The sequence below is a fragment of the Tyto alba genome, unplaced genomic scaffold, assembly GCF_018691265.1.
Source record: "Tyto alba isolate M040663 unplaced genomic scaffold, T.alba_DEE_v4.0 Super-Scaffold_23, whole genome shotgun sequence".
Taxonomy (NCBI): domain Eukaryota; kingdom Metazoa; phylum Chordata; class Aves; order Strigiformes; family Tytonidae; genus Tyto; species Tyto alba.
In genome coordinates this window covers 26739885-26765954 of record NW_024881297.1, presented here as the reverse complement: position 1 = coordinate 26765954, position 26070 = coordinate 26739885, and the positions used below count along the sequence as shown (strand labels likewise).

Sequence of the window (26070 nt, the reverse complement as noted above, 5' to 3'; positions counted from 1 at the left end):
AATCTTTGCTTCCTGACATCGAATGTGATTATAGAAACAGTGTCCCAAGTGGCAAAGCTGATTTCACAAGTTCCTGCACTCCAGGAGGCAGTTTGACAGGCTATTGGTTGTGTCAACTTGACTGCAATTTGAATCAGTAAAAGACTGATGTCTCTGTACCTTTAGATCAGTGATCTGTTAAAAACTCATTTCACTTATCTTTTAGGGGAGAACATTAGTCACTTGGTTATTGAATCTTTTGCGGTGGATCTCTTACTTTGTACAAATTTATCTGGGCCTGAGAAGGAGATTCCATGTGTGTGTGTATTGGTTGCTTTTTTGTAGCTGTTAGCTAGTAAGTGTCAGTGTCTTGCAGATTCTGTTATACAAATACCTTAACATTGGGATTAGGAAAATATACCAAAATATGTTTCGAGCCTAATAAAGCCATGCAGTTTGATTTCTATTTACTTTTTTTCTAACCCTTGTGGCCCGATTTTTCTCTCAACACTTTTCTCATCTCTGGAAAGAGGTAGGGCTTAGTAGTGCAAGTGATGAGCTCAGCTTCAAAAGCAGTTTCACAGTGGGAAAAACTTCTGTGGCATGACCGTGTGAAAGTCTTGCTCAGCACAATCTGTGTACTTAGTTTTATAAGGATGTCTACATGGAAAAGAATTAAGGAAATAACTGTGTCTTTATTTCCCATGACAATAAAAAGATATGAGTTTGCCTACTACCAGTATTCCTGCAGTTGCTCTATGAGACTGATAGCTAAGCTGGTGTCTGTTGCCAGGAAGAGCTCTGAGTGAAGTTGGTTTGCGCATTTTGATTTTGCAAGTTGTTTTGCCAAATTTGCCTTATGGTGTTTGAAAACAAATGAAATTCCTGGAGAGGATGCTGTCAGTCAGATTCAGAGAAATGATCTCAAATCAGAATAATTACTAGCAAACATTAATATGTCATAAATGTCCTATTTATGACTTCCTTAACCAAGGTCATCATCCTCAGTGGATTTCTGTATGATAATAGCAATATGGGAGTCCAGAATTCGGTTAATATGGCTACCTTTGAATTAAGATGATGAGTTATTTTACAGAAATATTTATTAATTCGTCCCTGCTTTGTTTTGCAAATCACATAATTGAGGATTAACATCAACTTCTATCTGGATGTTGTTAAACAAAGCTACTAATTCAAAATACTTTCCTACTATTTCAAAGACTGTAATGTATTTCAGTCTTCTTTAATTTTCCAAGGCCTTTTTAAATAAGTGCATAACTTATTACAGTAATGTTTGATTTACTGGTGCTAGGCATGAGAAGATTCTTGGATCAGATACTTAATTGATCTCAGCAATCCTATTGAAATTGTTCTGTAGATGTACTGTGAGCAGCTGAGAATGTGTTTATTTGCTTTTCATGTGTCACCCTCGAACCTTGGTGCTCTGCAGCTTATGAACTATATATTGTATAATATATTTGTGTTAGCTTGCACCAAGGGTTGTCCTAAAAAACAAGCTTCAGTTTCATTTTTACCTAAATTAGAAGAGTTCTGGGATAATGTTGCTTTATTTCTGTTCTCTGGTGAATGATTGTTTCCTAAGCAATTATACCTTGATTCCTACATTTATCATCAAAATTAAATAACTTGCATCTGAAAGCTTCTTGCAGGCAATGGGTTGAAACAGCACTGGTTGGTGGAAGTGCCAGAGTTTAATTCTGTATTTAAAATGTTATTTATCACTTATATAACTGGACTTCCTGGACTGTGTTTAAAAAAAAACATTATAGTTGCACTTCTAATTTGCTTTAAGGGTGTGAATAATTATGAAGTCTTCAAAGGGAATGTGTCTGGAAAATATCATACAATACATTTGAGGAGACATGACTAGCTGATTGTAATTATAATTACCAAAAGTAAGATAATGAAGCTGAAGAGTTGTTTTTCATTACCTCATTCCATTTCTGTTATCTTTCTGAGGTTAGCTTTGTTACACTTTCTATTAGTTGTAACTGTTTAAAATTAATAGAAGAATAACAAAAGCTCTGTTCTCCATCTGGGATAAACCACTATTCACTTTTTAAAATACAATTTAGAACACTTGTTATCAAGTGTAACAGTGCCTCATAGAATTGCTTTCCAAAAGGCTTCTTCCTTAACTGAATTAATGTATTTCTGCCTGTGTTACCATTAGGATACTGAATTAGATACTAAAATTACACAGTTCATCCTCCTTTTGCTCCTTTAGCTATTACTAATTACTTGTGATTACCTTAAGAACATTATAAACAGAGCATGCAAGAAAGCTGCTTGAAGTTTTGTGTCATTTCAAGTGTTCTTTACCAATTTCTATTTCCACAATGAGGACAGAGGTGTGGAGAAGCACTGTTTTTGCATGGCCTTTTCTGCCTTTTCATGGAATCATGATTTTTATTTTTCTGCTTAAAGCAGGCACAGCATCACAGAATAGTTGAGGTTGGAAGGCACCTCTGGAGATCATATTGTCTAACCCCACTGCTCAAAGCAGAACCAGTTGCCCAGGGTCATGTCCAGTCAGGTTTTGAGTGTCTCTAGAGATGGAGACTTCACAATTTCTCCTGTGAGAAGATGATCTTCATTGTTCTAAAACATTTGAGAAACTGAACAAAAATTACTTAAATTCACCAAATGCATCCTTTTTAAAATTAACTGGTCTTCATGTAAAACTGTGATCTGGCTATCTTTTTTTGATAATATGTACATCATATTCTTAAGAATTTATTTTTTTCTCTTTTTTACGCTTCAAGATTCTAATTTCTGTTGAAGGCCACTTCATCTCACCATCATATATGCTTAATTCAGAAAAGAAAGATACTAGTTACCGTTTTGTATAAAAATATGAATTAAGATGGTAAAAAAGTTTGAGTAAATATATGATTTTAATAAAAAAGTTTTGGATTCAGTGTTGGTAAAAAAAAAGTTACAGATGTAGTACAAAGACTTCCATAAAGACCAGGGACAATGTATGCCTGTACCTGTTTTGCTGTTACCATGTAGTCAGAGCTATTTCAGGCTTGCATTTGCCAGCAAAACAGCTAGTGGTGGATGAGGTTTTAAGGGCTACAGGGTTGCTGCTGGGAAAGAAGAAAATTCAGGCACCATAATGTCTTGCTTAGCATTCACTATTCATTGCAAATTACTGTTTTGGGTTTTTTTGTGATTACCAACCAAAATGAATCATTCCCTTGTTATGAAAGAGCAGATAACTAATATTATTTAAATTGCTTTTTCCTGTTACTGACTGAAATTATGATTAAAATTGGTCATGTGGACCTTTTCATCCTATTGAAAATCCTATATCAGCAAATGGCAATTGCAGATAAAATCTGAATGGCAACTGGCAATTCCACCTGCAGGCCTGACCTCTTAACCAGCTAGCTTTTTGCATTACCATCATGCTATGAGTAAGCATGCTCAACATGGAGCTGAGCTCACTTCTGTATTTCATGCCTTTTTGTGGCTTTTAGGAAGAAATTTACAGTAACAACTAACCTTTCCATTTTCTTTTTCTAGGTTTCCAGCAAAAAACAAGGCAAAAATTTGGTAAATTTGCCTCTCATATCCAGTTGGTATCGAAGAGTTCAAGAAGTACCTGGAGTAAAGAAAGCTGCTGGCAAATGCAATATGGCATTTCTCCAGCTTCCAGAGTTGATGTCTGCTCCAGCGGAACAGCTACAAGACTTCTCTTCAGTTCCTGATGAATTAAAAGAGGAGAATGAAGACACTCATTTTATAGGTGGCCCAAGGCCAACTATGACTAAGTTAATGGTAATTTAGGCTTTTAATGAGTTATTTTTAATAGTAATATTCTGCTTGATTTTGAATAGGTGAAATTTATTAGAATTGCAGAAGTGAAGTCTGACAACCTCGAACAATATAATACCTTTTGCCTGTCTTCTGTGTGATATGCGTCGACTAAGAAGTGATTTTACTTTTTTGTTGTTATGATATTTGATCGATTCAGGAATTGAGCAAAGATAGGACTGCTGGAAGCCCTATCAATAAATCTGAATAATCAAAATAACTTTTTGTTTGAATTGCAATATTGTATTCTTCTTTTAAAGATATTGATATAAAGACGACAAAACCCATTACTTTTATGATTGGCTTCATTATTCTGTTGCTTCTGTTGTTTTTGCTATTTGATTAGAGCTTTGAACATCTGGGAACGCTAATGAGATTTGTTAAAGAAAACTCTCCATTATGTTCCATAACTCAATATTTTTTGTGTAGCTGCTGACATTTCCTAAAGAAAATTGACAAGGCTTTATTGTGACAATGAGAGAAATAAATAATTTGAATCTCATGTAATGCCTGTTTAGTTTTAGTTAGGCTGGAAGTGTTGCACATTTTGATCTGATGCCGTTAAATTCAGTGGGAATTTTGCTACTGTCTTCAGTGGGTAAAGGAGTATGGTCTTAATTCTTTTTCCCCCTTTCACATAGGAAAATGGTATTGAAGCAAAGTTTTCTCCTCATCCATGCCCCAGCTGGACCCTAGACTGGACCAGTCTACCATCTGCAGTCAATCCTGGAGAAGGTAAGGGATTTTATGTGTGTATGTGATGTATTTAAGTCTCATGTTCTGGTGAAGCTACTTAACTGTTTCATATGCATTAGCAAAGTTTGGTAGCTACATATGAGTGAGTCTTCCCTTTTGTGCCAGTGTTCCCTGCCCTGTGGGGGTTGCTTGCTTTCATGGATTGCAGGGCAGTCTGCTGCCTGGTGGTTACAGTTCTACAGAGAAAAAACTGATTTATTACAATGTCTGTTGTTTTTGTCGGTGTTATGAATATTGAATACCTCTTCCACCACACAGTAGAACTTAATCTAAAAGGTCTCATACATACTTCCAGACAGTAAGAAGTTAGTGGGTGGTAGCTCCTTTCTACGGGGAAGAAAAAGGGTTGTGTCAATAAAATAACTGATACTGGAATCAGTTTAGCCTCAATGGCATAGAACTTCTGATTTAAAGAATACAGAAATATATATGCAATGTATAGATGCTCTTCAATGACCAATATGTGAAATTCGTCACAGAATATGTTAGGAATCACTGAAGAGCTATAGGCAATTTAAAAAAAAAGCAACACTTTTTTTTTTTTTTCTTTTAAAATATCTAATTGTGTGAATACAAGCATGTATTCCCATCTACAATATACAGGCTATAAAAATAAGATCAAATTTGAAGTTGTTTTTTTCTGGTAAGCAAAATAAAGCAAAACTCAGGTTTGTACCTGTCAACATTACATCATGCTGCTTCAGACTTTATGTGGATATACTTCTTATGTTAAAATAGCTCCATAGTCTGACTGCTGAAATGCTCAGAATTTTGTGTGTGTTGAATTTCTATGACAAGTTCCAATATTTTGCAGGAAGCAAATAAATATTTTTGCTTATTTCAAATGCTCAGGGTTTTGGCTGTAAGTTTTAGTTAACACTTGTGTCAAGATATCTATATGCTTTTATTTGAAAGAAATTTTGAAAAAGATCCATAACATACAAAAAACATATAATGAATGTATATTTGGAGATTTTGTGCTGGAAGGAGTCTCCTGGACTCAGTTTGAGCGGGGGGGAAAAAAAACCAGCTCCTTCTGCTTCCTGTCTGTGTGCATGCTCACTCTCTTTTTTCATGTTTCCTGAAATAGTTACTAATGATGTTGATATCTGAAATCGGTTTTCAGTTCAATTTTTGGCAAGATTTGCCAGCTCCAAAAGGTGCTATGAGAGAGAGATTTCACCTCCCTCCAGCCAAGATCACAGTGGTTCTGATGCCATTTTCTGATCTAGGGAAACTCCAAAAGATTGTGGTTTTAGTCCAGGAGCAACAGAGTCACAAAGGACCAAAAAAAATTTCCTGATATGAGAATTGGTTTTGCTTTTCAGTTAGATCTATCTGCATGCTTACCTCTGCTGTTCTAAGTTGTGCTGTTGTCTGTTTTCCAGTTATTTTGCTGGTACAGCCTAATCATTGTTATGTGAATTGAATTCTCAATATTTTACTGCTAAATCCTATTTGACACTCTGAGAGAATAGTCATTGAATCTGACAGGGTTTTACACTGGATGAGTAATGCAATTCAAGCTTTCAAATATATGACCCATATAACTGGCAAATAAATTTCTTCTTACTAAGGTTCATAGCAGTTGGGACAATATAGAGAATGTTTCAGTTAAAACTCACTTTGTTTTTTATTCATTGTAAATTTAATTTGCTGGCACATCTTAATAGCATACGTGATATACTTTCTTTGTTCTATCTCAGTTTAGATTACTCAGAATTTGTGTTATATGTATGTGGAAGTTCTGGGATTGTATTGTTCAGTCTGTCTGTAAGTCTAATTAGACCACCTTGCTGTCACACCTATTTACTACAGAAGAGAATTACTGATGATTGCATTTCTAATGTATTATTTGGATTATACATTTAAGTTCATTCAGTTTTTTAATAGGGTTTATTTACTGTTGCAAAACTAAAGATTATGACATCATGATTTGCATTTCATTTGCTTAGTTGTATTTCTGAAGTAGAATGAGATAGATAGACTATTTCAGTTGGAAGGGACCTACAACAATCACCTAGTCCAACTGCCTGACCAATTCAGGGCTGACCAAGTTGAAGTTTGCTGTTAAAGGCATTGTCCAAATGCCTCATAGACACTGACAGACTGGGGTATCAACCACCTCCCCAAGAAGCCCGTTCCAGTGTGTGACCACCCTCTCAGTAAAGAAATGCTTCCTAATATCCAGTCTAAACATTCCGTGATGCAGCTTTGAGACATTCCCATGCAAAAACTTCTGTTAGTTCTAGTCCTGATGCAATTTTTAAAAGGTATTTGGTTGACCAAAGTGCAGTCATGTTTACATTTTAGATATCCTCCAGCTTTTAAAATTTATGCCTTTGTCAACTACTTCTAAAATATTTGACTTCTTGAGTTGTGTGTATTGGCCTTCAGACATGTGTGAATCTATAAGCCTTTGAGAGCATCTGGACTGTATTTGAAACATTGTAAAATATCCCAAAATATTGTGTCTAAGTGCCCTCTGTAACTGTTGTTATTCTAGGATATTATAGTTGTTGAGTAGTTGTTACAAACTTTCACTTTTGGAAGGAATTTAGCACAAAATATTTAATTTATTTTAAAATGTATTGTAAATGTTGATTTCTGTTCTAGTTTACTGTATAAAAACTTGGCCAGTACTTTATTTTTTCTAAGGTGGTTTTCCAAATCTATGTTTAGAACAGAAATATGTTGATACTGTCTATTAAATACAGAAGCCAAAACCTCTCAGCACTTCAGTTGTTTCATCCAAGTCATATAGTGTATAAAGACTTACCTGCAAGCACACAAACTTAGTCTGTCTGGCTAAATGCATCTCTTGATATTGAAAACTTAATTTGTGCAAAATCTCAAAAGAAACTGTAGTATTTCTAAGTTACATCGGAGGTAAATATTGGAAACGTGTATGCCAATAAAATATTTAATGAAATTCTTATTTGCAATAAGAACTTCAGTTGGGAGAGGTCCTCGCCCAGAGGTCCTAACCAAGCTTGGTGCTTGGTTATGTTGACCTTTTCCGGAGAAGTAAAGATAGGTAAGGTTGTAAATACAAGCAGGCAGTAAAGGAAGAGGGTGGCAGGTCAGAATATAAAAGTGTAGGTGGTTACAATGTGAGACTGAAGGAGAATGAGATACTTGAATCAGCAGTACAGGGGAATAATCACATGATGTATGTCAGCATAGAAAATATTGCATTTTTTTTTTTCCTGACAAGGTGGTGGCTAAAATTTTGGGAAGAGGGGCTTCTTGAAATAAGAATGCTGAATAGAAATAGTGTGCTACTGCTGATTAGATGTGCAATCTGAGAAAGAGGGAGCTATATTTAATTAGATTTGTGACCAACAAAGAAACAGGGCATCTTTTCTGTGGTTTCACAGTTCATAATAGGCAGGAGTAGAAAGGATTTTTTTTTTATCCTTTTTGGAACTTCAGTCAACCCTGGAGTCTTTGCTTCTGTTTCTGTTCCTCTGTGTGTGTGTGAAACAGTTCCTTGTCTTTAGGTTAATTTCCTATTAGCTGCAACGGCTTTGTGGCTATCAAGATCAGTTTGACTGGTTATGATGAGAGGTGCTTCCTTCAGGCTCACCCAAAGCACATTTAGGAGAGGGAGAGTCACTGCTTTATTATTCTGATGATGTATGGAGGTGTAAGTCTTTGGTGCTGTCATTTTTTTCATCAAGCATTGTGTTCACTGTGAAACAAAAAAAGAAAGAAAGGTTGTATTTTTTAACAGGAATCTATTTTTTTTTCTTTAAAACAACTTTTTATTTAAACGTTTTTACCCAACTGTGAAATTTGAGAATGAGAAATAACTGACCCACAATCTCACAAACCTTTATCTCTTTTCTCATGAGTTAAAATACTTGTTAAGCAGGAAGTACTTAAGTGCTTAATTTGTGGTATCTCATTCTGAAATTACCAGCTAGACTGGCAGACTGTGCATGTGATGGTATTTACTTACAAAGGTAGTGGTTAGCTGTGAACAGATTTCTACTGTTCTTTCCAAAGTGTGAAGCTGTTCACAGAATAAACATAGCAAGTAGTATGCTATATTCTGAAGGCTTGGGAATAATGCCCTCTTCATAAAAATATTTGTTCTTAAATGAAGGAATTGTTGTGAGTCAGAAAAGAGCTCCTTGGCTGAAATACAACCTACTGTCAGGTGAATGCAGAAACACCACTGTAATAAAAACTAGGAGTACATGCAAGCAGGAGATAGAGGGTTCAATTACAAAATCTGTGAAGAGTTTGAGGTGGAGGGAGTTAGTTTTGAAAACGTAGGCAAATAAATAAATCTAGATGAAAATAAATGAATGCAGCTTGCTCTTACCAATTAATGGTAGACATGTAGCCCTTTAACTTTGTAGTTGGCCGTATTTTCGTAAACAACTCCATTTTAATGGATTGTGTATAAACATGAGTCACAATGAAGCACATCAAGTATTTTATATGCTTTGTTATTCTTAGTGTTGATTTGGACTAGTGTTTGACTTGAGGTGAAATTTTCCATGTATGAGTTTTAAAAAGCCAATATGGAAAAAGAAAAGGCCTTTCACATCATCTGTGTCCAGCACACAGGTGTAGGAAAGGGTGTTAATCCATTCAAGGCAGTGCACACCTACCTAGCTGAAGACAGAATGACTCTGATCAAGTTTGTTAGATTTATGCTTGCTTTGTGATCAGTTGCAAGGTGATGGCCAAATTAAACAACTATATAAAACTGTCACAGAAAGATTAGCCTGAATAAGACTATACACTGATTGATACTTGCCCCTTGTTTGCATTCAAGTCTTCAGACTTTTGAGAAAGTTGCTAGATTTTTAGAATGCTTAGCTTTTAAAATGAGACAAAATTTGGAAAGCCCAACATCTGTTGTTCAGGGATATGGTTGTTGAGAAGAGATTTGTTACCTTGATTTATGAGCCACAGAATAATTAATAAAATACTGTAAATGTGTGGGTTTTTTTTTTGGGGGGGGGGGGGGGGGGCAAGGGGGTAGGAGGGGATGAAGGATAGAGGCAGAATTCAGGAAATACAAGTATATAATATTTAAAAGGTTGCCTTTATGTTGCCTTTTTTTTTTCTAAATAATTTATATCAGCTGAGAATTTGATCTTCAGTGCTTTTTCTTTTTTTGAGAGGCCTTTATTAATAGGAGTATTTTAATAAATGCATGAATATAAATCTTACTAAAGGTGCCATATTCAGTTATTTATGTATATATAGAGTACAGAGTGTTCACATGAGAAATAGAGAGCTTGTATGATCCACAGAAAGAACTGTGACATGAGGATGAAGCTCTTCTTACTGTACCACATTTGTGTGTGGTAGTGGTGATAATTTTTTCCCAAAAGGAAATGCTACATTTTTGGGTTTGGGATATTGTTTTATTTGGCAAAAACATAAGTGAAACTGTTTGAACATATTTTCTGATGACTGTTTTTTCAAATCATTTGAGTATGGTAAGAAATGATGAGTAAATCTGGTACGTGGCTTTCAGAATTGACATCACAATATGTGTGGCCAGGTGAAGAATAGAAAATTTTCATAAAGTTATTTTTAAATAAACTGCTTCTGAATTAAGAATATGGAAAGATGGCAATATCTACTATTTTTATGTGTTTCACTGAAAAAAACCAACAAAGCTCTTAATGGTATGTCTGCAGAGGAATTTTTTATCACAATGTCTTATCCTCTTTAAGGATCATTGTATCCTTAAGTATCATTGAACCTCAAGGCAGTGAAACTTGCTTCCCTGTAGCAGGATCTTTGTGTTCCACAATTTTCACATAGAGCTAATGCTCATGCTTTCTTTGTGGCATTAATTATTTGCAAGCCAGATTTTGTTTTTAAGCTGTTGTCCAACATAACTTAGGGCTACTATAATAGAAGTCTTTTTTTGGCAGAAAGAAAAATGAATTACAGATATTTGGCCGGCACTTTGTTGCACTGGGCTTGTTAAAATATCTTAGGAAGGCAAGAGTGTTTTCCTTCATTGGGAAAAATGAATCTGCTAAATAAAACTTAATTGGGATGTGGACCTCAAAGATGCTTTTATAGTTGGACAACCGTTGATCTTAGAGATCCTGTTAATGTATATTATTCAAATCAGTTTGGTTTGTCCCCTGGGGGTCAGCTTTCAAGGACTGAGTTCATTCATCAAAAGTGCTTTGAAAATACTCAGTACTGTCAGTAATTTGCTGCTCTGCATACTCTTTCTCCATACGGACTCTCCTTTTCTTCTCTGTTCATCAACACTGATTTTATAGAACATTTTATAATAAACCTGTATTATGCTTTGAGAAGGTATTTGTAAATAAAGTATGCGGAGGAATTTATTTTGATAGTTTGCTTCCTCATCTGCTTTCGGTGAGACATCAATTTAAGGTTTTTTTCCACTTACAAAATAACAATACAAATGTAGTCTGGCTTAGGAGCTGCAGTTACTTTATAAAATGACAAAGTAGCACAATGAAAACAAGTTTCCCCATGATGCCTGTTCATTAGGTTTGACCGATGTCACTGTTCAGAGTGATCTCTAGTCTTTCCAGTGGAAATCTAGTGATTTCCAGTGTGCCTGACTTTTGAATTAAGGCATCAGCTGATTTGTCTACAGTTGAGATAAAACTTCTGGTCTTTCTTTGAAGACTAAATATGCAAGTAGTTATGAGGCTGTTTTTAAAATTCATTTACCTATTTATTGGGATGTTGTTCTGTAAAATGATTTCTCAGGTCCCCAAACTATCCCCAGCTCCTTCTACTCTCCTACCTTGCCCAGTAACTATTATCTTTTATCTGGCCAGGATCTCAAATACTAATCTAGTAACAAATACCTCTGTACTCTGTTTCTTCAGATCAGTAACATCTATACCTGTCTTCTGGATATAAGCTAAATTTGTAATTGCTTGCATCAAGCAGAATGATTCATAGAATAATAGTAATAATGTTAAAAAGATACCTGGTTGAAGGAAGAATTGTGGGTTCACAGCGTAATATTATCTCTCAAGAATTAAGGTTGAACTGTAAATTATATATTCTAAAGTGAAAGAATTGGTTATGAAAGACAGGAGTTACTAAAAACACCTTCTGTTAAACATAGTGGGTGGACCAACAAGAATAAAACAGTGTTTACAATTTTAGTTTAGAAACATCATCAAAACTTGAGAACCTTTAAGTAACACAGACTAGAATAATAAGAGTGACACAGAACATAGAGTAATAGTTCTGTGGAATTAACTGTTGTTTTGATTAAGCAGTCTTAGTGGTATACCAGACAACGTTCCTGGAGTATCAGTGTTAGCTTCAGCTTCCAGAACTGATGTTGGGTAAAAGATACTTTAATGTAGTGTGACCTCCCAACAGGGAAGATACTGAGACTTCTTAACATGGCAGAAGAAACTTCTGAAAATTTTTCAGCCCTCATTTATCATGTACAAAATTAGCTTTAATGAAAGGAAGGAGATAACATCAGTGAGCTATGATGAGGTTCTCGAATTGATCCTTTAACCATTGAAAAGCCTGGTTTCTGAGCGAGTTTCCTGTGTTTTGAACATAATGTTGATTTCTTAGGTTTTACTCTTATACCAAATGATTAGCAACCATTCTCTAACTTAATGTGATTAGATATGAGTGATGTTTTAATGGTTGCTGCTTTTTCTTTTTTTTTTTTTTTTATTAACAACATTGAGGGAGAACAGCATTAAATGATGTAATTATCTTTTAATCAATTTAAAAGTTTGTGACTTGGGTCCATGTTAAAATTTGTAATTGCTACAAAACTGACTGACATAATAAATGTGGAATAAATGCTTTATTCCATGCACAGTTACTTGTTTTGAAATTGTTGTCAAGATTGATTCAAGTAGCTTCTAGGATTATTTTCTGAAGATAGGTCACAGTTATTTTGTTCTGCTTTTATATTGGTATTACCTTTGGAATATTTTAGACTTGAGAGATGCTTTATGAGATGAGAATAGATGATGCTTAAAAATCAAAGCTGTTTTAGGGAATCTTGTATTTTATTAAAATTGCTAATCAAGAGATGCAAATTATGTGTTTTACTTTAAATGTTAAAAGCAACAGTGTTTCTAAAATGAAATCCAGGCAGTCATTTATTCTATAAAGCAAAAAGAGTTAAAAGAAACACTTTAAAGTTCTCTATTTCCCTTCCAAGCCTGTCAGAACTTTTTGAAAGACTTTGAAGATTTTTTTTTTTAGTAGTTTTGTAGCCTATTTCAGTATCTCAAGCATCCTGAAGCAGGAACTCATCCTTCTTCTTCAACTGATTTTTCCATATCAGACAGCTCTTTGCCTGCAAGCCACATGGGTAACAATCCAAGGGAAACTCAACTGAAGCTGCTTCTCATTAACCTCTCCTTAAAGTTATAGTTTTGCTGCACTCATTATAAGTTTAAGCCACATTTATGACTGGACTGTGCTTTGCAATTCAAGATCTGGGAAACCTGCAATGGTGATGGAGCCAGGTTGCCACATATTCTTAAAAAATACTTGAGAGGTAAATAATTTTCAGTAACAAAAGAGAAAGGTTGATGCTTATGGCTTGAATATAGGCAACACTGGTATGTGAGATAAGTATAAGAAAATGGAAGCTTATTACTGCAATTTCACTCCTTTTTATGTGGTTTATCTTAAAAAGAAGATGCTTGCAAAACTTTAGATTTCATATGTGACTTCTTTGGATCTTTTGACTGTTGTGGGATATAGCATTGCATAGTTGGCCTGAGGACAATTTAGATGGGAGTTTGAATGCAATTCCTAATATTTAGACACAAAATTCTTTATGTGTAGCTGGAAATAATAAATTATGAATGCCACCAAACCAAGTAACTTGTCCATGGCAATATACACTATTCCTACTATTACTGTCCTCTCCCTCCATTTTTCTTTTGTGACTGTTTTGGTTATCAAACTAAACAGGGGAAGGGAATGCATTATTTTATACTTTTAAGATGCCTATTTGGTGGCAGGAGGCAAAGCTATTATATGACTAAGTTAAATTAGTATGTAATAATGATTTTTAGGTACGGTGTTTTACTGAAACAGATACTTTTTGAAAACATAGGTTTGTATGCATCATGAGAACAATGCATCAGCATTGTGAGCGATACAAGTTTCGTACATTTATGTTTGCTTGAAGTCTGTTGCATTTTTTTTAAGAGCTGTTTTGATCTAAATGACATGCTTAACAGCCTCTGAAATATTAAAAGTCTACAAAGAAGACCCAGCAGTTGCTAGTGTATCTTATTAAAGATCATAGTAGAAAGAATAACATCAAGTTTGAACAGGTTCATTTTGATTCAGTTAGGACACATTCTCATTGGTGTTTGGCCGGTTCTGTAAGAAGCTATTATGGTGAGGGTGATTGACAGATTTTCCATAAGCCTGATAATCATTCTGAAAAGTGTCACCTTTGGTTCAGTACCTTGCTTTGTGGAAAAAGTGTCAACCCACAGTGAATTACTGAAGCCTTAGCCCTTCATATTGAATATCCCCTATAACAGGAGTTCAGTTTTTGTTGAAGTTTAATCCCTAGAGGTATGGTTTTAAAATTCCTTGTTAACTCTGAGTTTATCAGGCTTCCAAGAGATTTGTTTTATAGAATACAGTGTATAAAGTTCAGTGGAGGCTTTTTTTCGTCCTGCTGTGGTTTGTGTTTGTTTACTGAACGTATCTAAAGAATTAAAATTAAATTCTGCAATTTGCCAGTTGAAATGTTTTAGGGATTTATGATTTGGGAACTGAAGGCAATTCTTAATGATTTGGTTGTGTAAATTTACAGTAGTCTTAGTTCTGACAGTTAAATTAAAGCATGTTCATGATTAATCTGAGTGAATTTTTATAAAGTGTCTGCACTTGACCGTCACTGGCCTAAGCTGGCTATGTGTAGACAGAATTTGAGTGTGATCTGCCCTGAACAGGAAAAAATAGCTTAATTTATTAGATGGCGGATTTTTTTCCCCTTTTGTCTCTAAAGTTCTCACATATATACGAGGACATGAAACCCCAAAACACTAACTCATAGATGACTAGCAAGTTTGGGATTTTTTTTGTGTGTGTGTTTATTTTTTATTGTTTTTTTAACATGACTGTTAAATTAATTTTCCATGTCTTCCTCAGAAATCTTTAATGAATGTTAAACAGCCTGCTAAATCACTGTGGCCTTTGTTTCATTTAAACTGTTTGGTCTTTCTTTTCTTCCTGATATCACTGTAGTAGAGTTCACTTGTTTCTTTGCTCCTTTTGTATTTCTGTGTTCCTGTTCACGGGATAACAGAGCTCCAGAATTATATTATTTATCTTTTAAGCTGGAGGTTTAGAGAACAAGTTTCTGCTAAGTACTTCATAACATGGAGGTGCAGGTCCTTCTTTCTGGAAGATTGAAGAAAGAAGGATTGATGATCCATTCTAGCAAATGGTTTGGGTCAGCGTTCAGCAAAAATCTAGGACAAATGATTAATGTGATACAAAAAGACATCTTCTTCTAAACATAGCTTGAAATTGTCAGCAAGGGTATTTTTGGGGAAGGTAGAGTATACAGAAATTTATCTCCTTTAATGGTCAGTAAGGTGTACTTAGGAGTGATGCTGTGGTACAAAGTGACACTTTGTAGAGAAGACGGTGATGACAGGATTCTTGCTCCCTTTTGCCTGGAAACTACATATGAGAGGGCATTTAACAACTTTTTATTTTTTTTAGTCCTGTTTATAGTGTTGCCATTTCATAACAACTGATTCCATATATGCTATCCAGTCTGTATTACTGGATTGTATTGCTGACCGTTCGTGCACTGCTGGCCCTCAGAAGGTCCTCGTGGCAGCTGGATAACTAGTTGTCAAAAAAATCTGCCTGTTTCAGAACTTCAGCAAAAATATAAACATATAATTAGATGGAAGAATGCTGGCTTTTTTGTTCACATTCCATTTATTTTCTCTTGCTTGCCTCTGAATAGGTCAAAATAGACTTTGCAGCTGCCACTATGAGGAAGAACTAAATGCCCATTTCAGGAGTTTTGCTCTTTGCACTAGTAGATGAGAACCTTCCTACGTTCAAACTTACAGCGAATTAATCTTTACATCTTGTCCAGTTTTAAATCTGTATGTGCTTGACTTTCAGCATGCATTTGTAATGATGTGCCTATTTTTGGAATATTAATTCCTTTAAAAACATTTGGATAGCATCTAAAAACTTGTAAAGATGTGTAAAGAAATCCTGTCCTGTTTTCAAGCAAGTAAAAAGATTGCTTTTACTTCATTGGGTCCAATATTTCCCTTCTTGGAAGATCTGTTTTAACTTTCTAAATGTTTTAATCAAACACTGTAGTAATTAATTCCATATGCATTAGCATATTTGTATTAATTGCGAAGACTTAGGAGGAGGGGGAACTAATGCCTTTCTTTGTCTCCAAATATTCTGAATATACTACTGGATAAAAATTTAAGTTGTTGATGCCATTAGTCTTCATAATTTTTTTGCAGAATATACTAATACCTTAGTATTCCAGTTGCTGTACAATTTAAATGGATCTTTTGTAGCACCAGCATTGTCTTTAAAGCAGATATTTAACCTACTTCAGTATTCTGGTATATCTTTCTGTAAAATGTCTTCACTGCTTATTTGAAGATTGTTCTGTAAGTTTTCTCATTAGACTTAAATCACTGTTACATTGATGATAGGGTGTAACCACTGTACAGCTGGTGTCCTTTAGCTATTTCATGTGTCATTTGCCGTATCTGAGAGTATGGGGATTCATAATTCATATAGCTATGTAGTGTAATCAACACCAGGATTTAAAGTTAGTTTTTTTCCCTTTCTTTGCAGTATTTTTATAGGTCACTTACAGTGTTGTTTTCTATACATTGTAACTGAGGGACAGCTGAGTTTTAAATTTATCAGCTTGACTGTTAAGTGTCATGACTGATCTCTGTGTTTCTGCTACAAAGCCGAAGCAGTCCTTTCAAGCAGAGGCATCAGGAGGCCTTTGTTACCTCTGCAATAGCATTTTGACTTTTTTTACTTTCTTCAAAGCGTACTGTTGAGCTGTGCAATCTGTCTTTCAAGACAAGAATGTGAATTGGTCGAGTGGAATCAGTTTTTCTTGGCTGTTTTGCCAGTGTACTGGTGTGTCTGTGATTTGGAGTTTAAAATCTCTACAGGCCACAGGAGGGCAGCAAAATCTGTTTGGTTAAGAAACTACCTGGATGGATGGAGCTGTGTCTTGTGACTAAGGAGTCACCCAAGAGAAAGGTGCTTTTTATGTGGTAGTTCTCATCTCAGTAACCTGTAATACCAAAATTTGGGGCCACCTGTTGGAAAAATTGACTTAAAACTTTTTTTTTTTCCTTCAAATTAGTGTTGATGATTTAACAGTTGACATAATCTTTGTGTTGGAGTAAGACCTAAAAGCACTAATTGCAGAGTATGTTGTGCTGGGTGCTGTATAAACACATAGCAGAGTAATGCCTTCTGACTTGAATGTTTTGAAGTTTAACAAAAGAGGCAACAGTTTAGTAGGGAGTGATGGAGGGGGGAAAGTTGATCAGCTCAATTTCTGCTGGAGTTTCTATTCTTTGGGATAAAGGAGAATGCTGGGAAGATATTTGTAAGAGGATGACGAGCTCGGTGGAAATTTATGAGAACTTTTTCCTGGTACATATGTAACAACGTGACAATATTTGTGCAAGTGATTTAAGAATATTTTCTTTTTAATTTAACAGTAAATGCTGCGATAGTTCAAGGGCCAACATTTTGGTAATCAAAAAAGATAATTGCATTGAAGGCTAATTTATGGCTGGAATTCAGAGGAAAGAGAAATAACTTGTTTGATATGGTAGAAGAAGGAAGTAGACAAATGAAAGGATGTAAAGAGGTGAATTTTAAGCAACTAACCAGTAATTTTTATTTTTTTTTTTTTTTAGCAGCACTCTGAGCACATGAGAATGTGTGACCCTCTTTATTAGGAAGGGAGGGCAGTAGTCAGAATGTGAGAGCTGTCTAGCCTATGCAAATGTTTGAAGAGTCTCTCTTTTAATTGAACCTCTCACAACTTCTCATCCTGGTATAATCTTTCTTTCAAAAAGGGAAATGTAGGCACTGAGAAATTACACAGCAGATCAGAAGATTAACTAAATGTGAGAAGGAAGGTATAGTTTCTGTGCTTGGGCACAGAAAAGACTGCAGTCCAGAGAATGACTGAAACTGAACCTGAGTTTGTCTCTTTCTCCTCTTCCATGGTAACAAAATACTGCAAGCATATCAAAATAATTTATATGTTGTTTTCACTTGAGTTTATTGAAATTCACTCATATTTTTTTGTGGGGATAGGTTCTTTAAAAACATTATTTGCTATTGATTTGTGAGGGAAGGAGGAGAGAACTTGCTGGAACTTTAAATACTTCATAGATGATTTACTTTATCTTTTTTTTGTAACGGTCTTTGGAGAACCTATTAAATTATTTGTAGATTATTTGTGAAAAATAGTTCAACCTGTGTTCTTAGTTTGCAGTTTCTTATTTTACTGGATTACTGAAACTCTGTTCATCACTCCTAATGAGTATTTAATATCTTTAAAGAGTTATTTCTAAGGCTGTTGGTTGTTTCCAGAGTTTGTGGTTGCCCGGATTTTATGTTCATTCATAAATGATCGTAATAAATAAAACGGAGGTTTATTTTGTGGTTATTAAACTAGGCAGTTTCCATCAGAAATGGAGGCAAACATGATTTGAACAATCTTGATTTGCAGTGTCAGAATTTTGTACATTGTGGTGATGGGACTGTCCCATTGTGATAAAAAAACCCCATCACTGTTGAGGTAGTGTTAAGTTCTGTGCAGCATTAGTGAATTTCTGTAAGCTCTTTATTGACATATGGAGTTTATGAATCACAGCATATTTAATGGAGGAAATACAGTAGGCTTGTGTATATAAAACATACTTTGAAACTAATGTTTCAGCTAGATGCACAGGTGTTGTGTGTACTGTTAAAGGTAAGCATTGTACAAGTGGCTGCATATACCTTTTTCCATCCCCCAATCTTTATCTGTTGCAGATTTGAGGTACAGATTTTGTTTCCAATCCATAAATCATTTGTGACAAAATATGAGATAAGGAGGAATTTTTCTGTCTGTTGAAGTTATTTATGGTTTCCATCTGCACTTTCAGTGTCTTTAGATTTCCGTGTTAAGAACCATGAATATATTACTTGATTTGGATACAATTCCACATTTAGCTCTTCCTGAATGTGAGTTCTTAGTCCACAGTTGTGCATTTAAAGTTCTATTCAGCAATTTCAAGGATGACAGCAGTACTATGTTTAAGGAGAAAAAAAAAAAAACAAACAAACTTGACAGTGGGGGGAAAAAAAAAAAGGATGAAAATTATTTTGTTATGAGTGATTCAGAAACTCTTCTGAGTAGTCTGATACTTTCAAAGCTTTTCATTGCACAAAGGAAAGCCCAGACTACTGTATGTTTTAGTAAAGGTGGTATTAATTATTTTGTAATTGAAATGCATCATCTCCAGATGGTCTGGAATAGCTTCTGAAAAGTTAATTTTTGGTGCATGTCTTATGTCAAATTACTGGCATTTTACCATAGCAATATCAAAAGGAATTCACATCCTTTAAAAATTTTTAAAGTATTGAAGAGCAAAGGCAAGAAGGAAATTCAGCTGTTTGTAGAATTATCTTGTAAGTGTAGAAGAATAGTAGAATAATCCCAGCATTAAAATCGGTCAAATCTAATCTGAAGCAATAAAATTGTCCGCTGTTGTTGTGGAACATTAATCTAAAATCCAGAGATAAGAGAGAGATATGATGCTTTTCTTTCAGTTTGTGCCAGGAGATTACTCTAAAACTTTTTCAGATCTGTCACGGAGTTGATAGTGTTTGTATTGATGTTTAAATTGCTGGTGTAAGTATTGCGAGTTGACCAGTTGAGATGGTATTCATTTAGTCCTTCCATCAGCACATCCTACCTGGCATTTTCTAGTGTGTCTGATTGGTGCTCTTAAACTTGCTTAAATGCTTTTGAATATCCCTTTTGCAGATCTTCCCCGTGTTCTTGTGTTTTCAGTGACAAGAAGAAACAAAATGACATTCCGCCACCCCCAAAGACTAAGGCACCCCTTAGCAGTATAAACTGTTCTGAGCGCTTCCATGAAGAAATGCTAAACCAGACAAAGTTCTTACCTTGGCTTTCCATTGCATTGCATGTTTTCTTCAGTCTTTCCTTTGTTAGGAAGAATATGCTGGAAAAAATAAAAATTCACTCTTACACTTCTCTGTTATATACAGACACTCTTTGCTATCCCAGACTTTGTACCTGATGCTTTGAAGTTGGCTCAGGTTGTAAATGGTTCTGGGCTGTATATGGGATGTTCAAGACGGCATCTAGAAACTGGCTTCCTTTCCCTATCCTCCATCAGTTAAAGACATTGGGAAATATTGGTTTATGTCATGGACTTTCATGAGCTAGCATTTCATACAGCATCCTGGGTGAATTCATGTGCTTTGGTGAAAGTTCAGTGGGACTAGCCAGTATCTTTAGGAAAGAGCACAGTTCTGTTACTTGCAGCATGACTGGCTTATTTTGTGCAAGAAATAAAGCATCAGCACAAGCTAGTTTTATATGTGTTGCCTGTTCTCAGAATATGTGTTTCAATAATGTGAATAGGGATTTAGTGTTTGTAGCTTATTTTCCCTCATGCAGGGAAAAGAAGGTAATTAAATCTTTGTTCAGAAGTAGTAACTTGAAAAATGAACCAGGGTATCAAATGTACGCTGGTAAGCTCGAGAAACCAGACTCGCTGCACAAATTAAATTGTGGACTTTAATGACAAATTTCACATTAATATGGATAAATTTCTAAGGTTTTTCATAATTTAAATGGATAATTTTTTTTTTTTTTTTTGATTTATACTCTTTAGGCCTTATCATCTATAACAGACAGAGTTATTTTTAACTTTTAACAAGCTTCATATTACTGCTACAAATCTGAGTGAAATTTCTTTTTTTTTTTTTTCCTGCTCTTTATAGTTTGCAATATCTATATTCCTCCATATTCTCTCAACATGTTTCTTTTTGATGAGTACATTTTCAAATCCTCTGGCTAGATAGGTCAGTGGATTTTTGAAAAATAGGCAAACTTGGTAGTGTGAAGAATGGAGAATTTTTACTCTCAAAAGCGGAAGTTAGCAGTTTGCTTGAAGGCTGTTGTACACCAAAGATGGCTCTTCACAGGTATTGATATTGCTTGTTGAATAGAAGTGAATTATTTTGATTCTGAAGTCAGTAAACTTTTCCTTCTTAATGTGAGAGCGAAAGCATAGTTTGTTCTGCAGTGGGAAGCTAAACTATTTTTTTTTTCGTAGTATGCTCTGAAGAATGTCCTCAAGACTTTGAAAAATCAAAATGGAAAGAGGGATGAAGCAACAATGTTAACACTGAAAAATGTTTGTTTAGTTATATTAATTTAGTTTTATTTTCTGTTTTTTCTTGTGCTGTCTATCTTCTTGAAGGCACAATGGTAAAGTGTTCTCTGTTGAAAGAGCACTGCAAAGTACTTCTGCAGTGCAATGCTGCAGAATAATGCAGGTAATTAAGAGCGATTGCCTCAGTCTTGTCACCATGACCTTAGTCATGGGTGCCTTTGGTGTGACTTCCTTCACTTCCAGTTTGTGAATATTTGCTTAGTTTGAGCTTTCTAATCACGGTAGGCATCTGTTGGTCTGCAGAGCTTTAAGGCCAGGGACTTTTCTGTTGTTTGTATTCCTGTAGTACTTAAGTTTCTCAACAGAAGCAATGGTTTCACTGCCAGATCTCTGCAGTACAAGTCTGATCTGAATTAGACATTGGCATGCTACTGTATCTGTGACAAATTAGCACACAATTTAGAACTTGTGCCTAGATACTGTATGCTAGCTGTGAAAGGACACCTGAAGCCTGACTTGGCTTGAAAACAGCGCTATAGAGAGAATGTTATCTAAGCTAAAGCTTTTCAGTGCAAGTTCAATGTCAAAAAAAAGGTGGGTGGGGATGGTGTGGAAACAGAAGTGTTACTTGAACCCCCAGGGTGATATTGAATCAATGCATTGCGATACGAGGAAGTTGCGTTTTTGGTCTGGTAGTAGTAGTTCTCAAACATGATTTCATAACTTGTTTAGCTTCCACCTAACCTAGAATCCTTTCTTGTGCTTAATACTGCACGTACCCACAATTAGAGTCATTGTCCCAGAGAGCTTGTTGCCTGGAGAATCTGTCCCTTGTTCTTCCTAGAAGTGTCTTGATTCTGCCACTTACTCTGTGTATTGAATTGTACTTTGATTTTACTTGTTTCATTTCCAGAGTAATTTCCTAAGGAAGAAAAGATAAGGACGCAGAACTCAGCGGAGAGTTATGGGTATATAAATTCTAATATGAAGTCCTTCACTTCCAATATTGAACATCTGAGAGAATGTATGACCATTCTGCTCACTTCACTATCTCATTACTATAAAATTTGTTTCTCCCAAACTCTATGAAAACATTTTGAGCCCAACTCTGGACTAATATGAAAGCAATGTACTACTTTGATTCTTTTGACAATAATTCAGCAGTATGAATAGCTTTGGAATAATTTGGCTGCGAACACTGCATCTCTGATCACTGTAAATCAGTAAATTAAGAAACTCAAGGTTTTCTCCCCCATTTTTTTTGCCTTTAAAGTTTAAGGGAAGGAGGAAGATCCAGGAAGATGTGGGCAGCCCTAGAAAATTCAGTAAATGGCTTAATCTGAAATACCTAATTGCTTAATATTGGAATTTATAGATCTATCTCTACAATAACACCTAGTGTAAGAATTTAGGCCTTGCTTGTTGAGGACTATGGAATCCTGATTATAATTTAAATGGTTTCCAAAATAATGAGTTGGGATTTCCAGGCCTAATTTACATGTAATACAGAAACTTGCTACTGACCACAGTGGTGTTATATTAAGCAAGTAGCAAGAACTTATTTTTAGTATAAAAGTGTATTGTAAGATATTTATGACATCCTTTAAAATAATTATGCTTATTGATCAGTGTATATGGATATGTTTCATTCATATTTATAATGGAAATATAAAACTGTACATGTGTACTGTGAAAAGTCTTCTAGCCAGGAGTTTTAGAATTATTTTTTTTGTATGTAACTTTTAGAATCAAGGTTTAAGATGACTCTGTTTAGTCTGGCCCTTTACTTTAGCCATAAAGTAGCTCTACAGCTTTTCTGTGTGTGCTAATCCTGAAATCATTTGCATACTTTGGTGGTTTCTGTGGCAAACTGTAAGCAAGCAAAAATAAATGTCGCTATGCTTTAAGCATAGGAAATGTGGAAGCAAATCCCAAATTTTACATCCAAATCCTGTAACTTCAGATTGGTAGTTTCCAAATATGACATTTCATTTGTTAGTTACTTAACGCAGAGTTTTATTTTGTCTGTTACAACACTTGTCAAAAATCTGTGAGAATGTGTGGCACTTAAAATTGTGATAACTTTTTGTTCCATATTTTTTCTCCAGGTTTGAGAGCCTCTCTTTCTTATAATAGGCTATGGGTCAGATCGTTTTCGACCTCATTGTAAAATATTTGTTGATGGTGCTAGTTATTGAGGGAGGCAGATGCATTTTGAACTAATGAATAAGTCAAGTGAATATTTCATACTTTCCTAAATTAGCCATTATTGATTCTAGTAGTTTTTTTTTTTTTTAATATATAAATGTAAACTGTAACATTCTTCATTTGAACACTCCATTTATTGCCTGTTGCTAGACTCTTATTCTTTGTAATTCAAGTTTGTCATCCCCAAAATATATTTCAGATTTATGTGAAGTAACCATAGCCTGCTAGGCAGGTATCAGTTTTGAGGAATTTTGACAATAGAAATAAATTCTGTTCATGTGGTTCCTTTCAATTTACCTGATCTAAAATATGAAAGTCAACGTAAATGTGTATATAGCCATTTTTCAAAAATGTTAGTGTCCCTATATTCTGTAATGTATATTTTTAGCATAATGTATTGCTGTACAATTTTTTGTGAAGCATTGCCATAATTTCTTCACAATGTTGTCATCTTTTTTTGAAAGACTGGAAGTGATTTCTTAATTAAAATAGTCTGTTTCTCTAAACAAAACAGAAAACCCCTGAAAAAACAATTTGAGCTGAAACAGAACAGTTCTTAATCCTGTGTTATATGCTATTCAAAAAACATCTGCCCAACGGATTACTTTCCATCTGATCTGTAGCACGTATTTTTGACATTCCTCTGCTTGCGCTTGTAAGCGGATGCTTTGGCCCAGTTGTGATCCCACTTGATGTATATTGGAAGTTCTCTGTAATTTATTTTGAATTATGTTAAGTAAGATGTGATGCAGAAAATAAATCATACCTTCAATCAAGATTTCATAACATTTTGGATCTATCTTAATTGCTTTGTAAACAATGGTTAGATTGTTTTTTCTGTATTTGTGTCCCCCATTTTTTTTCTTGTTTCATGGTTAATACTTGATTTTACATCTCTATCTTTTTAACTGTGGCATAAAGATTACAGCCACAGTTAATTCTTGCTTGTAGGAAGCAAGTAGAACATGTGGCAGAGATTATGAATGTTGAACTTGTATTTGAGCCATAACATCAGAAGTTTTGTTTAAAGGTTGGTTTGTAGCTGTTGCAATGGTGAACAGTAGGGCTGAAAATCACTGCAGTAGCTTTCTACAGAACATGCTGATTATTTGTAGATTCAGCTTCACCTAGCTTTGTGTCAAGTTCAAAATGTGCAGATTTGTTATCAGGGAGATGAATGGTTTCTGTGCTATGTTTTTCTTGAAGGTCCTGCAAGGATAATTTAATTACTAATAATCAGGTAATATATCACATCTTGTTCAAGGTATTTAATGAACATAGAGCTTTTTTTGCATAAGATAGTCATCATTTTGATAAATACAATAGGGAAACATTTACTTAAAAGGCAGTAGTTTAAGTTAGTTAAAAAGATATAAGGAAACTTCCTTTTGGTTTGGTTTGTTTTGTGTTTTTTTTTTTTTTTTGTGGTGGTGGTTTTTTTTTTTATTCTTCATAGTAAATTTAATTTTTACAGTGTCCTGGGTTGAGTGAGTGGGGGAGTTTTTTGGTGGCAGGGGAGGGGGCTATCGGGGCGGCCCCCTGTGAGAAGCTTCTCGAAGCTCCCCCAGCTCCACGTCAGCTCCACTTCTGTTTGGGAAATTGAGCCAATCGGCTGCGTCTCTGCGATAACGTATTTAAGAAGGGACGTGGTGATGGGCAGTCGGACTTGTGAGGAGGAGTTGCTGCAGCTGCGTGAACACCAAGGTCAGTGGAGGAACGGAGGAAAGGGGGGGGGGGGGGGGGGGCAGGTGTGCTGGAGCAGAGACCCCCTGTATCCTGTGGTGAGACGGCAGGGCGTCCCCCTCCCATCCATGAAGATCTACGGTGGAGCAGACATTGATTTATGGCCTGTGGCTCCTGCTCGGATAATCAAGGTTCTGTGCCCGAAGAAGGTCGGGGTCTCATGGGAAAAGGCAGCCCCGCTGCTGTAATTCAGCGCTGGGAGGATTGCAGCATGTGGGGGAGTCCCACGCCGGAGCAGCTCGGGAAGGGCTGCAGCCATGGGAGAGAATCCAGTCGGAGGAAGTTAGTGACCCATGACGGAGCAGTGTGGGGAACGCTGCGGCCCATGGGAGGAACTCATGTCGGAGAAAGTTTGTGGAGGACTGTCTGCTGTGAGAGGGGGACTACGATGGAGCAGGAGGGAACAAGTTCCGGACACTCCCCTCACCGAAGATGAAGGAAGTGGCAGCGCTGACTGCACCCCCCATTCCCTGCCCCTGTGCCACTGGGGGAGGAGGTAGAGATATCGGGAGCAGAGCTGAGCCCGGGAAGAAGGGAGGGGTGGGGGGAAGATGTTCTCAAGATGTGGCAATGCTTCTCACTGTCCTACTCTGTTATGTGTTGTTAATGTCTGTAATAAATGTATGTTCTTTTTTTTGTTCCCCTAACGAGTCTGCCTTTTACTCGTGACCATAAAGGGGAATTTTCTCCCCACCCCAGTCCTATCTTGAACCCCAAGCCTGGCTCTCTGTCCCTTCTCATTGCCGGAGGGGATGGGAGAGAGAGCTGCTGCATTGTGGTTGGCTGCCAACCAGGCCCAAACCACGACATACAGTGACTTGTAAAGCTTATTCTTCGCTACTGCAACCATGTGTGTACTGTGTTTAAATGCAGGAATAGTCCTGTTGAGGTCATGTATAAAAACTGAGCAATGAGAGCTTCAGTAGAATCACACCTTTAATTTTGTGTTGTTCATTAAGGTGAATCAGTTAGATTTGCTATTGTGCAAATACATAAAGCAAAAAAAAAATAATTTTCAAGACTATTTAGCATATTCTTTGAGTTTTATATCACAAATATGCTACATGCTTGAGTGCACCATACTGCATTAATT

At 35.8% G+C, this 26070-nt stretch overlaps 1 protein-coding gene across 6 annotated transcripts in view; it reads left to right on the top strand.

Moving 5' to 3' along the window:
- GSTCD (glutathione S-transferase C-terminal domain containing) overlaps positions 1-26070 on the top strand; it is a 69145-nt gene that overhangs the window by 11543 nt on the left and 31532 nt on the right. For all 6 annotated transcript variants that reach the window (XM_042796672.1, XM_032997850.2, XM_032997851.2 and 3 more), the window contains 2 exons: positions 3532-3786; positions 4464-4557. In XM_042796672.1, the coding sequence (XP_042652606.1) occupies positions 3532-3786; positions 4464-4557 (349 nt within the window). The remainder of the gene's footprint in view (positions 1-3531; positions 3787-4463; positions 4558-26070) is intronic.